Source organism: Globicephala melas, chromosome 3 (genome assembly GCF_963455315.2).
Source record: "Globicephala melas chromosome 3, mGloMel1.2, whole genome shotgun sequence".
Lineage (NCBI taxonomy): Eukaryota > Metazoa > Chordata > Mammalia > Artiodactyla > Delphinidae > Globicephala > Globicephala melas.
The window spans coordinates 57,752,398-57,765,573 of NC_083316.1; the positions used below are offsets into that span (position 1 = coordinate 57,752,398).

Consider the following 13,176-nt stretch of genomic DNA (forward strand, 5'->3'; position numbering starts at 1 on the left):
GTAGAGCGTGTGGAAGAAGGTGGCTGACCTTGAGAAATATACAATTGCTGTGCTGGAGTCCTTTCAGGGTTGAAATGGAGTAATAAAATCAGAAATCACAGAACGGTTTCTAATTTCAAAGACAGACTGTCTGACCTTGCCTAAGTAGTTCAGGTAGAAACCAAGAAGGAATGTGGAGAAGGAAATTGAGTTCCCCTCCAGGTGACACACAAGCGCAACATCAATACATATGGGATTACAACGTGGGCCATTGATTCACTTTAGGGTCCAGGAGATGTTTTTCTCCTGTATTTTTATTATTTGAAAAAATTCTGATTAAATCTCTCTCTCTGCCTGCCTTATACTCACACACAAATGAAAAACCTCCCCCCATGTTTACTCTTGGTTCTCTATCTTCCTGAACTGGAGCCTACAATTTAAGATAAAAGAATTCTTTCTGAAATGTATTTGGTTCTTGGGCTCTTTTTGAACAAGTCTTTTCTTGAAAGCATGAAGGGGACTTCCCAGATGCCTAGAATCACCAGTATTTTGGATTCTTTGCTACATGTTTCCTACCCCAGAGGAAGGAAGCTTACATGGATTAAGGACTTCCGTTCTGCCCGGCTTTGCCACATTTGTCAGCAATCGCGTCCCAACAACTGCCTCTTTCAATGCATGATTGTTCATTCTCCCTGTAGCGCTTCTTGCGCCCTGGCTGGACCTTCTGTGGGCCAGTAGGCAGCGCTGTGGTTGGTGGCTGAGGTGAACTGTTCTCCAGTCGGTCAGCCTCTGCTAGATGGAAGTTCTGAGGCATGTTTTTGTTTTTTAGGTTGCATAATATTAAACATCAGTAGTTTAACTGGGAATGTTTAGTTTTAGAGGTGAAATGGTTTTATTTCAATGGCTAGGAAAAGGAGTTAAAAGTGTGAAAATGTGTGATGACCACAGACAGGCGAAGGACAGAGAACATTCTAGGTTGATCTGTATTGCCCTGATAGTGAAATCATTGCCTGGGTTTTTTTTTGTGTTTACCTGATTGAATGAGGGAGGTTCCTAATTTTATAGTAATTACTGTGTCGGTTTGGAGGAGCTCAGAATGTCTTTTTTCTTTCTTTTGTTGGTAAGTGTTCAAAATTTGGTACTTAGGGAGGTTAAGCATTACACATCCAGGGTGTCTTAATTCTGCAAAGATGGTCAAGTCATTTCCAGCACAACAAGAAATGGGGACCATGAGAATCTTGAGCAGATGAGCAAGTGGGAATGATCCTCTGAGTTCAAATCTGGATTACTTCCTAGCTGCACGATGGGCAAGAATTTAGCCTGAGCCTCAGTTTCCCAATCTGTAAATTGTGCGTTACAACATTTTGAGGTTTGAGGAGATGATGACTGTAAAAGGCCTGGAACAGGTGCTGTGCCCACCGTACACATGGTGGATTTGGAGGCATTTTCAGTAGTCATGTTTTCAGCAGTGAGTGAGAGCCCAATGTTTGAGGTATGGGATTAGGATCAACAGAATCAAGTCACCCCAATGTAAATGGATTTTTTTCTTTGTGCCCCATTGATACCTAGAGTTAGGGATGGCCTAAACCTTTGAGCAGAGCTGTGGAGTGCAGCCTCACCTCCTTTCCCCAACCCCTCCCTTCCCCTCCCCTCCTTTCCCTTCCCCTTCCCCCTTCCCTCTCCTCCCCTCCCTTCTATTTTCTCCCCTCCCTTCTCCTCCCCGCCTCTCCCCTCCCCTCCTCCCAGGGTCCTCCTGGGCTGGCTTTGGAGGTACAGGTCAGCTCCTCCAGGTGACCTGTGCCTACTTCCTGTGGCCCTGGCTGCCCCTCTCCCGCTGGCTCTGCCTCCTATTGGAAGAAGTGACGAAAGCGGGTGTAGCAAAGGAAGCCGCATCCCTGAAGGTGGAGCCCTGTGAGGACATTTTGCTCTTCATTCCAGCCAGGCCTTGCTTCCTGTCTTCGCTAATAACCAAAGATCCTTGTCAGGAGTGTAAAAATTGCAAGCATTTTTGTCATCAGAGTGCTGGCGGTTATGTGTATCCATCTAAATAATAGAGCCTTTGAATAAAATGTGGCAAGGATTAGAATGACCTCTTGTTAATGCCTGAAAAAAGAACAGGTGGGCCTCAGGGCTCTGCATCTTCCCCACCTGGGTTTCCATGTAGACTGCTTTTTGCTCCAGCTGAAGCTGGTTATTTGTAATTTTCCCACATAGCTAAGCTTCCGGGAGGAAGGTCAGTGGAGCAATGCAGAGAATATGGTTTGCAGCAACAGCCTTGCTTTCTTTTCAAATCAAAATCCCCCTTTGCCTTTCCTTTAAACCATGTACTAAAGGGTTTTATCAGAAAAGGGAAAATGGGCTGTGCCCTGCTGTTGCTAGGTAACCAGAAAAATAACAAACCCAGTCAGTTGTTACCAGAATGATTTTCCCCAGGAACCTGGTTCCTTTTGCTAAGTGATCTGTGTGGTGTTAACAGATTTGCATAATGGTGAGCTGGAGGGTCTCCATCCTTCATCTCCTTTCTCCCCTCCCCTCTCCCCATATCGGGAAATTCCCAGGTACCTTATTTGAGTCTTCCAGATCAGTTCTTGACTTTGAGTTACTCTGAGGGAAGATGCGGTGCAGATGCAAATATGGCTTATTGCACACAGCCGGAGTAGGTAACTGTATTTCTAAGACGTTGAACCCATTTTTAAAAATAACTGGGCACCCCCTTCTCAGCAGGTGCAGTGTTTGAACAGCCCACAAATGGTAACAAGTTTTTGTTTGACGGTTTTGCTGGGAGTATTTTGTAAAGGTTATTTTTAGCCACAGGAGATGTTTGTACACCCAACCAACCATTTTAGTGATTTTGATTAAATCATTAGATATCCATTTCATTCCTTTCTCACTGGACTCGTCATTCTCTCCGTGGCTAGCTCTATGGCCACAGCATTTCCCAATCTTTGAGGGCTCTGACTCTGACTCCTAGTTTCACCTGACTTGTAGGTCTCAAGCTGACTCTCCTGTGACCTGTGCTGTCTGTTTGTTGCAGATTTGGACCTCTCTCAGACTGCATGCCCGCCCCCCCAGGACTCAAATCCGCATGGCCCTCAGCTGCAAACGTTCATAGCAGAAGCAAAGTTAAATCTACAGAGAGTAACCAGACAAGACGGCGAAACTGGAGATGGAGCAGAAGAAACTATTGTTTACCTCTAATTGTGTTGTTATTTTTCCAAATGAAACAAAATACAGGCATTTGGGGAAGAATTTTTTTTTCCTTTCCTGATGTGTGTGTGACTGTGTCCAAATTGCTTTAGGAGTAATGTTTAATATTTCGTGCAAGTTTATTTTGGGGGCATGAGTCTAATAATTAAATTATTGAAAACAACTCTGTTTGTATCGTCATTAACTTATCACACCTAATTCCAGACTCCTGGAGGAGAAATTAACAGAAATATGTTCAAAGTTGTTATGACCCTAGAGTAAAATTCCATATTGTATTTTCTACAGGATCATTTGTTTTTTGAAATGCCTTTTGAGATCTAGGTGAAGCACTTTGGATGGAAAGAGTGATATAATTGGCAAATTTTCACAATCACAGCAGCTGATTAGGAGGAGTGACCTCAGGGCCCTCAAAGGCCAGGAGGATGTGGAAAAGAACTTTTCTTAGCTACTCTTTGGGACATCAAAGGGGTCACCCCTGGTGGTGAGCTGTCACAGTCACCAAGCAACCGAGGTACCCTATTTGGACCCCTGTCCTAACCGGGTGGCCACTCTGCTGTGGACACAGTCTGGACTCTTGGGACCTGGGGCAGAGACTGTTCAGATGCAACTTCGTGGTCCTAATGCTTGTGGGCTTTGAATTCAGTCATAGTTCAGCGGCATCTTTCAACACAGCCCAGAGGCACGGCCCCAGCAAGTCGGTTCGAGGTAAACTTTAGTAGCAACACTTTGCTCGGTTCGAGGTAAAGTTTAGTAGCAACACTTTGCTACCGAAGTAAGACTTTATTAGCCCTTGCTTCTCGCAGCTGGCCCTGCCTCCTTTTGGTCCTGGGAGCACCAAAGACCACCACTCACTGGAGGGATCGCTGCCCAGCAGTTACTGAAGGACAAAAGCTGCTCTCTCGGTGAAGCTTGTGGCCTGAATGTGCTTTTCCACAAAGGAAAACTGGCGCATCTTGCTTTCAAGGTACTATGGGTCTCTGTGTGAGAAAATAAACCAGGAAATGTTTTCAGCTTGTTCTTCAGAAGTGTTTGTGTGTGTGTGTTTTGGTCAGTGTCAATAAATATTTATTCCCTTGCTAGTTTACTTTGAAATTTTAAAACTGTTTAGAACCATAGTAAAATACACATTTCACACTCAAACACAATCTCCCTTTATTAAAAATGAAAATAAAGGAGGAATACTAAATTCACCCAGGCTTGCAACACTTACCAGGAGGGAGCTGTGATAGGAAGAGAAAAAAATTCACCCTGGTTCCGTTATGGTTTTTTCCCACTTAAGTTACCAGTGGAATAACGAACCTATATTTTCACTTGGGCAAGTCTAATCTGAGTTTTAAAAAACACCTTTTTGGGGGACACTCTTTTCTGACTCTTGCCTCTTCTGGCCATTTTGGTCACAATCGTATTAACAGATTCAGAGACTAATTTTCACAGAATGGATGATAGCTTGTTAAAATTTTAATCAGTCTCTTCATCTCCAAGATGAACTCCTAAATTATAAGGTGCATCTTCTATTCCTAAAGACATCTAGAGAGAAAGATCTATCTTCCCTCTCTCTCCAATAATGTCTATTCCAGAATTCTCTATCCTTCAAATAAAAAGCGTATAGATATTTCAGTATAAATCCTTGCTCTGATAACTATAAATATCTTTCCGTTTTTCCTGACAGAGGCTATGGAAATAACCATACGTGAAAATAGGTAAAGATGTTCAAAATCCCCACGGAGTTCTTTAAAAATACATATGCTCGGTTGATTTTCAAGCCCTGCAAACTCTGGGGCTTTGTGTAGCCACCCAGGGGAAGCTTCAGCATTATTTGATATATCTCTATTCATAGATTCCTCTTGGTAATTTTTAAATTTAATATTATGACTTCTCAACTGAATCTAAGTCTCAACACTTTCTTGATAAGTTCTTCCTTTTCACTTTGTCCTCGCTATGTAATCAGCTCAGATTTCGTGGAATTCACTCTGGCTCTAAAAGAAATTCACTCATCTGAGGAGAAAACCACCCTGTTTCTCAGCATCATAAATAAGTTTCCCTCAAAGGATATTTCCCACTGATCGAAGATCTTGAGGAAACCTTCATCCCTTTAGAGATTTGTTGCAGAAAGGAAAACAACATTTTTGCCCTGTTCCTTCCAGGTTTCATACATTCATGTGCATCTCATTTGTAGTCCAAACTTCTCTGCACTTCATCAGGGCTGTGTAATTGCTGGAGTCCTTCCTGCGACACTTCCAGCCCACTCTCAAATGGAGCCCTGCTCATTCAGAAAAGGGGGAAAATTATCGCTGCAGAAGTGGTGGTGGTGATGTTGTGTGTAAGGGCTATATAAAATGAAGAAGGTGAGCAAGCTAAAATCATGGGATTAGTGAAAGTGAAAAGGAGTATGTTTTCCTTCTTATGACCTGGGACACACCATTCAAACTCAGGATCAAACGGAGGTTTTTAAGGTTCAACCATCGCTGTCTTTCTCAATGAGAGAGGCATGGCAGTAGAGTATCCTGGAGCCAGACCTTCCACTTCCTGGCTGTGTCCTTGGCCTGTCACTTACCTCTCTAGGTCTTAGTTTCCTCATCTATAAAGCAGGGATGATTACCTTACAGAACTGTGAGAGTTAAATGATTATGTAATGTGCTTAGAACAGTACCTGGGGCATAGTAATCACTCAACATATGCTAGCTATTATTATCATATCATAAGCTTTTTCTAATAATTGGTCAGCCTGGTCCCAGTCCTTAGGCAGATTGCACCTGCACAGCCAGAAGCAGTGAATAGAGGGGTCAGGTGCCTGGAGATGGCTAGCTCTAAGAGTGGACTAAAGCTTCATAAGGTTAGCTTTCAACTCATTTGCATCTCTAAACCTCCATTCAACTCATTCAGTAAACATTTATTGACCCTCTGCTAAAGGCCAAACGATCTGTTAGGAAGCCTGTAAAGATGAATATGCCTGCAAATTGTTGGAAAAGACAAACACATGAACAGATAACTGAGAAACATATATCACCATGGGAGCTCAGAGAAAGGGCATGTTGGGGCCAGTAATATGTGGAATGAAGGGAGTTGTCCTAAAGTAGAAGATGCCTGAGGCTTGAAATAGAAGTAGAGTCGGAGGGTGTGGAAGAGACATTCCAAGTAAGGAGAGAAACCCAAGCAAAAGTCCAGAGACACAAAAGAAAAGACCACTGGAGTACACATTTGGAGGTACTGCAGAATGTGTTTCTCCCCTCTGGATCAAGGTATCCAGGGAGAAAATCCATCTATCTCGGACTCTTCCAAGCGCTCTGGTACAAGTGGTGGAAAACATGGAAGTGTCTCTCTCAACTTGGTAACTGATCAGGTTCCATAGAGAGCTGGATTATGGAGGACTGCTGAAACCCTGGGGAAGCATTAGTCAAATCCATTTCACCTGCCTTCACTAATCAAGGTCATCTACAAAAGACTTGCCTGTCCTCCAGGTGGCACGGAGCCGAAACAAGATGTTTGCCCCAGTTGTTCTCCGGGAATTGGAGTCAGCTGTGTCTAGTTGGAGCTGCCCGGTTAAGACTGGATAGGACCAGGACCCTCCAACTGGGCATGCGTGAGTGTCCGCTCCGTGACCTTTTGACGTCAGGGGGCTGAAAACTCCACCCTCAGAGCACGCCAAGCGCCTCCGTTTTAGAACGTGCAGAGCCCTGGAGCTTAGTTACACCTGAGCAGAGCCATGATTACCGCAGATTTTTCCGATCCTTTCCCCACGCTCCCCACGCCTTTGCCAGCCCTGCCTCTTTATTTGTTATCCCATAAATATCCCAGCCCCTAAGCCCTTTGCTTTTTCTGGGAGGTGGATTTGAGATGCGCTCTTTCGTGCTTCTCCCTTGGCCTTGCGAATAAGCCCCACTCTTTGCTGCAAACCTCGGCGTCTCGGCATTTTGGCTTGCTGAGCGCTGGGTAAAATGACAACATGACCCCTCACCCTTCCACATCCACCTCCACCATAAAGCAACTGGGTTGTGGTCAAATGGCCAGTTGGGTATCTACCTACTGATCCTAAGCCACAAGAAACCAAAAGTAAAGGGATTCCTGGGGGCTACCTGAAGATGCTTCTTGGAAGAGAGGGAGCAGAGTTTTAAGTGGAGGAATAAAGTGATGGGGAGGGAAGAAGTCTCACTTTGCTCTTCTGCTTTATTTTCTTATCTCTGGTTCAGTAAAGTTTTCTTCCTAAGGTTTTATCTTTTCTTTCCTTTGGAACATATTCCTGTTTTCTCCTTTTACCTGACTCTGGGGGGTTTCTGTATATTAGATGAGACAGCCACCTCTCCAGATCTTGCAGGATTGCTCTTGTTGTAGGAGATGAACCTTATTGTTCAAACCTGCCCTAGCTTTTGGTTATCTCCCAAACCTTCGTGATCGCCCAAGCAGCCTATTTTATTTTTCGTGGCTCCCAGTGTTTGAGGTGTGCCAAGACCTATCTGTCCTAAAGGTGGGCGGGAGGACCTCAGTCAGCATGTAGGTTTAGGCTGTTTACGAAGCCAGACCCTCAGGCAGCAGCTTCAAAATATATATATACAGTGCTATGGGAACGCAAGCGAAAGCCCTGCTGGCCAAGAGAGCCGGGCGATCTGGAGGTGTCCTCTGGATGACAGTTGCAAAAACTAGGGCACCAGAAGAGTGTGTCAACTCCTTTCTGGGGGATACCGGTGAGCTGGAGCCAGGCAGAGGGAGGGCGCAAAGATGGTGGCATCCCTGCCTCTGTTGCCCTGGGCTGCAGCTGCAAAAACCTGGGGCACCCCCGTGGGAGATGCTAGTGCAGGGAGAGGGAAGTTGGCTTTAGGGAGGCGCCAGCCGGAGGGGAGGCGGCACCTGCAGAGGGTACAACAACTGGACTCCACTGGCTTTAGGGAGTGCCAGTGTCTCCATCCCCATTCCGGAAAAGTGTGGGGCTCCGCCCTGTAGGCTGAGGCTTTACGATCAGCACGTGAATCTCTTTCACATAAAGTCTGTGCGCTTCTCGAAGGGCTGCTTCTGCACCGGGTCCTGGAGAGAGTGAGGCTGAAACCCTTTAAAAGCTGGTTCTCAGGTCCCTACAGCCCTTTGGGTCTTGGGGCTGTGAGCCCCACTGCTTTTCAAGCCAGGTGTTTGGGGGACTTGTCAAGTGCTGCTATCAAAAATTGGGGTGCCTGATGTGAGGGGTAAACCCTTTGTTCCTTGGGGAGAAGTTCGTGAGTTCCATCCAGATGGTGGGTTGCCATGCTGGGGGTTTAGGGTGAGACCACATCTCAGCCTCTCCTACTCGCCTCCGTGTGGGCCTTTTCTTGTTTTCTGATGCGGTGGAGCTGTTTTGCTAGTCTAGGTCTTTTTCAGAGAAAATTGTTCCATATGCTCCTGTAGATTTGGTGTGTCCGGGGGAGGAGGTGACTACATGGGATCTTTCTATATCACTATCTTGACCACTGCCTGCCTTTTTTTATCACCTTTACCCCTCACCCCATCTTCATCTACCACTTAAGGCTTTGTGGACAAGAAAAAGGAGTAGAGAGGACACATGGAAGAAAGATTCCACGGTGATCCTGTGATTACCACCAAGAGTCCACCATGTTCTTTCCCGACAGCCTGTCAGGCACAGAGCTCCCTCTAATAAGCGTGACAGAGGCCGTGAAAAGGTAGGGAAAAATCAGACTTGGGCTTTGCTTACTGAACTTCCCTAGGGCCACAGGGTCACACAGCGCCACTTACATTGTCTGGATTTGCTCGTGGAATCCAGCGTGAATGGGATCTCTTGGAGTTGCACAATCCCGCAGCCTTGCTTCTGAGCTAAGTTCCCTTATCGATGAAAGGGGATAATGCTAGACATGCCTTGCAGGGCTGTTGTGAAAACTCAATGAGTTAAGCCTAGTACAGTAAACGCCACACAGTAACCACTCTAAAAATGATAGCAGGGGTTACATGCTGGTGATAGGGGTGGGAGGAAGGCGAGCTTGAGCTAAATTAGCTGGGGCATCACTGCTTCAGTTTTTCACAGCCCATCTTCCTTTGCCCTGGGAGATGTCCATGGTCTAACCAAGCCTGCCATGATGCTGCACTCAGAGTAAGAGCTTCATGAGACTTATTCAGCTGAGGGGATGAGCGGATGAACAGGAGCCTTTGGAAATCTGAGATCAAAGAGGCGACAGAACTAGAACTAGAATCCTGATCGTGTTTCCATTCCATTTCTTTGCCTCTGGCTTGTGAGTTCAAAGCCGTTCCTTTAAGCTGGTCATTGAATATTGTTTCGGGTGAAGTAACTTGAAGGGGGACCATGGTTCAGTAGTTTTGTAGAAGCTTCATGGCTGAGAAACTTCAACACGCCCTTAATCGAATCCTACTAGCCTGCCTACCAATAAAACTCTCTGGAGAGAGGAAAGTCAGAAGTTTTACTTACAACAGCCAAAAAGCTCATAGAGACAGTTGTCTGCGGACGAAGAATGAACTTGGTGAGAAACAAGGATTATACTTTCTTTGCTCATTTCACTAGATACCATGGTTACATTAGAGAACTGGCCCTTATTCCTGCAGGAGCCCCCAACCCTCCCTTCCCCAATGACTTGTCTTTCATTCAGTTTGGAGATACGTCATCCCCAGGACCAATGTCCCCAGGCCCCACAGAGTTCCAGTCACTGGGGAAGGTTCAGGAAGTTCCCCTTCTTGTTCAGAGGCTCAACTGGGTGCCCCAATGTATATCATAGAAGGGATCTGATTTTCTACTAAAATGAGTTTTGACTTACCCAAGAGTTTGTCTAAATTCTTTTCTTCTCCCTCCTCAGTGGGTTTTGGGTTGTTTCCCTTTCACTGCTTCCTTCTTTGAATAGGCAAAGGAGTTGGAACTCTGATGAGTGGTTTACTTCTTGTTAGCAACCCAAGTTAAACATTTAATGACGGAGCTGGTATGGACTGAACCACTACTTGGGGGTAAATGGCTGGCCTCACTTGTCCATGCTCTCTTTACCACCGCGCCCCACAACACCGTATGTAAGGTCTGAGCAGGTTTTCCGGAGAGTTGTCAGTGTTTCTTTTTACTATCGCTAACGTAACAGCTTCAAATATAAACGCAAATACAGCCAGCGTCAAGGAGAGCATCTGTAGAGGCCATGGAGCTAAAAGAGACTCTCAGAGATGTGCTTGACTTTTCCCTTGGCAGCGTTCATGGCCCCCTTGGAAAGACTCAGTGAACCTCTCTGCTGCTGGCAAGCTCTAATTTGGGGAAGAAGTTGGCGGGTGCCCGCAAAGAACAATAGGCTTTTAATTAAGGTCTGTAGGGCCAGAAGCTCAGGAAGCCCCCCTCCTGCTGAATTTCTTTTTAACACTTGCATTTCTTCAAACTGCCCTACAAACAATAACTGTATGCTGCATCAGGGTAACTGTGGTCATTAACCTTCTGTAGCACAGGAATTTCTTGTAACATAAAGGCAGTAATGGGATTTTTTTTTTTTTTTGCAATACCTTGAAAAATTAGTGTTAACTTGTGTTCCCTGTTTGAGGCAGTTGATTTTACTAAGGGGATGCTGAATATGATCTCATAACTTGGTCTTTCCACACAAACACCCTCTGTGCAAAGTTCTCATTATATCTGACGCTAGAATTAATGTAAACATGTTTCGGTAATGGCCGTATTTTGAGTCACTCGGGAAGATTTCTGCTTGCAGAGACTGAACCTGCTAAGCATCGTTGCTATGGGGACTGTGAGAGTTGGATTAATTAAGGCCTGAACAGATGTTGTGAAGTGTGCAGAATGCACTGTTTTCTGCTAGTAATTAAAGAGGGTACGTGTGTACGTGAGAGAGGAGAAAAAATACAGATGATCAGAGACGAGGCAGTCAGACAGATAGATGTGCTTGGCACTGGACACATAACATTTCCTCTGGTAAAACTAACCACTGATCATCACTCTGCTGACACTACTCTATTTTCTCCTCCACCCATGCCAGACAGAATAATTGCTTGAAATGGACAAGTGGTCCATTCATGCTTCCTTTCTCTGGTCTGATTTATAAGAGGTATAGGAATATACAAAAACATGTTCTTGGATCAGTGGGTTCAAACAACCCAGCCTTCTGAACACTCAGAAATCAAACTGGACTGTGTAAATGGTAAACTACCTAGCAGGGAGGCCAAGTGTGTGGATTGGAGCTATGTTAATTGTCCAACCTGCTGGGCGTAGTGTCATCAGTGACTTGGAAGCCGAGAAAGAGATTAGCTGCCCAAGGCCATGGAGAAATTGTCACGGGAATGCCTTCTAGATTAGAAGGTAAATGAAACATCAATATAGTTCAGGTTTGATTTGGAGGATATTTTATTGTTTCAGTCGGAACTAAATGATGATTTTTAAAGCTTTACATTTCTATTTTCACTTGAATGATATTAATGTTAGGTTGAGGTCCAGGTTCAGCAAATTAGGTTCCATCTGAATCCTGCTTAGTGGCCCCAAAGATGAGTAGTGTCCCCACATTGCGTCCTCCTGGTCAGCAGGAAGGAGTTAATGGGCTGAAATCATCCTAAGATTTTTCTGCTGGACTGGCAGCAATTTGACCAGAACTGGTATCTTTTGAAGCGTGATCGCTTTTTTCTTTGTCTCCAAGCTGTGGGGGCAGTGCTGTCTGAAAATGGGAATCAGAGCATCACACGCAGAGGTGCTTTTTTCCTGGGGGATAGTGTCCTAGCGTCTTGGTGGCCAAACTCAGCTTCTTCCCATTCCTAGACTGTGGAGCTGAGTCAGAATGGGATGATGTAATAGGGCATTGCAGGGCAGGGGTGGGAAGAAAGGGAGGCAAGGGAAGAGAGGGAGAAAAGAGAGAGAGAGAATGACAAAGCTGTCTCATCCAATGTGAGGTAGGTGTCTGATCATATATGTATGCCTCTAAAGAGTCAGACATCCTGTGCCCCAATCCCTGATGTACCCTTTACCCAGTTCGGCTGTGCCACTGATAACAGCGTGGTTCTGTCTATGAATGGGGCCGTTTCTTTTCTTTTTTGACGAGGTGAAGGCTGCAGGTGGCACTCGATCTTAGCGAAGGTCAGACACCTTACGGTTGTGTGCCGTTGAGAGCTCTAGAGATAGGGGAAGAGGGACAAATTGGATCAGTGTGAATTTATCACCATCTGGGGGGAAAATGCAAGTGCACATCTTCCTTTCTGTATTGTCCTCTCCAGACGTGACCTGTAGTTCATTCACCCTTAAACTTGATTGTTGAATCTGTTTGTATTTTCCACTTTTCCTCTTATGTGAGGATTATCTCCATTTATCTCATGGGAGAAAGCCCTGCTGAGGCTACAGAAATAGAAAGGATTAGGATTTGGCTTTTGAATCAATTGTGGTTTGTTTCTGTCTCTGGTCATTAATGAGAAAAATGACATTTAAAAATATAATTGTCTTTTTCTTCTCCCCAACACATATAAAGGGGAAAATATATTCTGGGTAATTTGTTTACTGAAAAAGAAATAGAGATGGGAGGGAAACCACAACAGTGGTTTGACGCCTTTGGAGGGACATCTGTTAGGTGCTTTAGTACAAGAGCAACAATGGAAACCTTGAAACAAATAAAAATAGAGCCAGTATTGGGAGTTAGGGGAAAATCTACTTTTCCCCTAACTCATCACATTTTGAGAAAGTGTTTTATTCTTGTTACCTGTTAACTGTATTCTTTCCATGTGTGTGTATATCGTGGTCACTTTAATATACCTGCTGCCCCAGCAACAAACTTTACTATTTGCCTTCTATTGTGCCCTGCCCTATGTTAGTATGAGGCCAAAAGAACCCAAGTGCCACAATGCTGCAGACACAATCCACAACCCCGGCAAGCCAGGGGGACAAGAAGCGTACAGAGCTTCTTGTATTTCTTCCTAAGCCAGTGGCCAGGGGTCCAGGATTTAGGTCCTCTCTGTCATCCACCCACCAACTATTCATCTAACAAAGTCAATGAGCATCTGCTGTGCCCAGGACTCTTCTTGACATGGGGTCACCACCAGATGTCTATT

The 13,176-nt window shown here is 45.0% G+C and overlaps 1 protein-coding gene across 1 annotated transcript in view; it reads left to right on the forward strand.

Moving 5' to 3' along the window:
* Positions 1–4,226, forward strand: part of ARHGEF28 (Rho guanine nucleotide exchange factor 28) — a 310,421-nt gene extending 306,195 nt beyond the window's left edge. Inside the window, 1 exon segment of the mRNA XM_060295886.2 lies at positions 3,014–4,226. Coding sequence (XP_060151869.1) covers positions 3,014–3,177 — 164 coding nt within the window. The 3' untranslated portion in view covers positions 3,178–4,226.
* Positions 4,227–13,176: the final 8,950 nt, after the last annotated feature.